This window comes from Mesitornis unicolor, unplaced genomic scaffold (genome assembly GCF_000695765.1).
Source record: "Mesitornis unicolor isolate BGI_N332 unplaced genomic scaffold, ASM69576v1 scaffold26146, whole genome shotgun sequence".
Taxonomy (NCBI): domain Eukaryota; kingdom Metazoa; phylum Chordata; class Aves; order Mesitornithiformes; family Mesitornithidae; genus Mesitornis; species Mesitornis unicolor.
In genome coordinates this window covers 378-769 of record NW_010193404.1, presented here as the reverse complement: position 1 = coordinate 769, position 392 = coordinate 378, and the positions used below count along the sequence as shown (strand labels likewise).

General features: G+C 66.6%; 1 protein-coding gene across 1 annotated transcript in view; it reads right to left on the bottom strand.

The window, feature by feature from the left end:
- Positions 1-392, bottom strand: part of DPEP1 (dipeptidase 1 (renal)) — a gene marked incomplete at its 5' end in the record, with an annotated part of 1931 nt that overhangs the window by 1453 nt on the left and 86 nt on the right. The window contains 3 exon segments of the mRNA XM_010187449.1: positions 1-55; positions 133-265; positions 344-392. The exon segment at positions 1-55 is cut by the window's left edge and continues 75 nt beyond it; the exon segment at positions 344-392 is cut by the window's right edge and continues 14 nt beyond it. Coding sequence (XP_010185751.1) covers positions 1-55; positions 133-265; positions 344-392 — 237 coding nt within the window.

The following is a 392-nucleotide window of genomic DNA, read 5'->3' as shown; positions in this document are numbered from 1 at the left end:
CCCTCCACCCCGATGAGGCTGGCCACCTTCTTGTTCCGAAACGCCTCCCGGATTCCTACAGGAGAGCATCAGGGGCATCAACCCGGGGTGAGGGGCACCCATGTTCTCCCCTAGGGAACCCGCGTCGCTCACCGGCGCTGTCACCGACGCAGGCGAAGGTGGCGGGGTAGAGCTCACACATGCGGTGCACCACGTCGATCTGCTCCAGCGTGCGCCTCACCGCGTCCTTGTCCTGCGTCTTGCAGGGCACGAACACCGACCAGAACTGCTCATCGTGGTGCGTGGTCAGCACTGGCACCGTGCACGTCCGCCTTCCCCAGCCCCACAGCCCACTCCACCTCACCTGCCCGCCCACGTGGCCCTGCCGCAGTTTGGGGCTGTTGGTGTGGGTG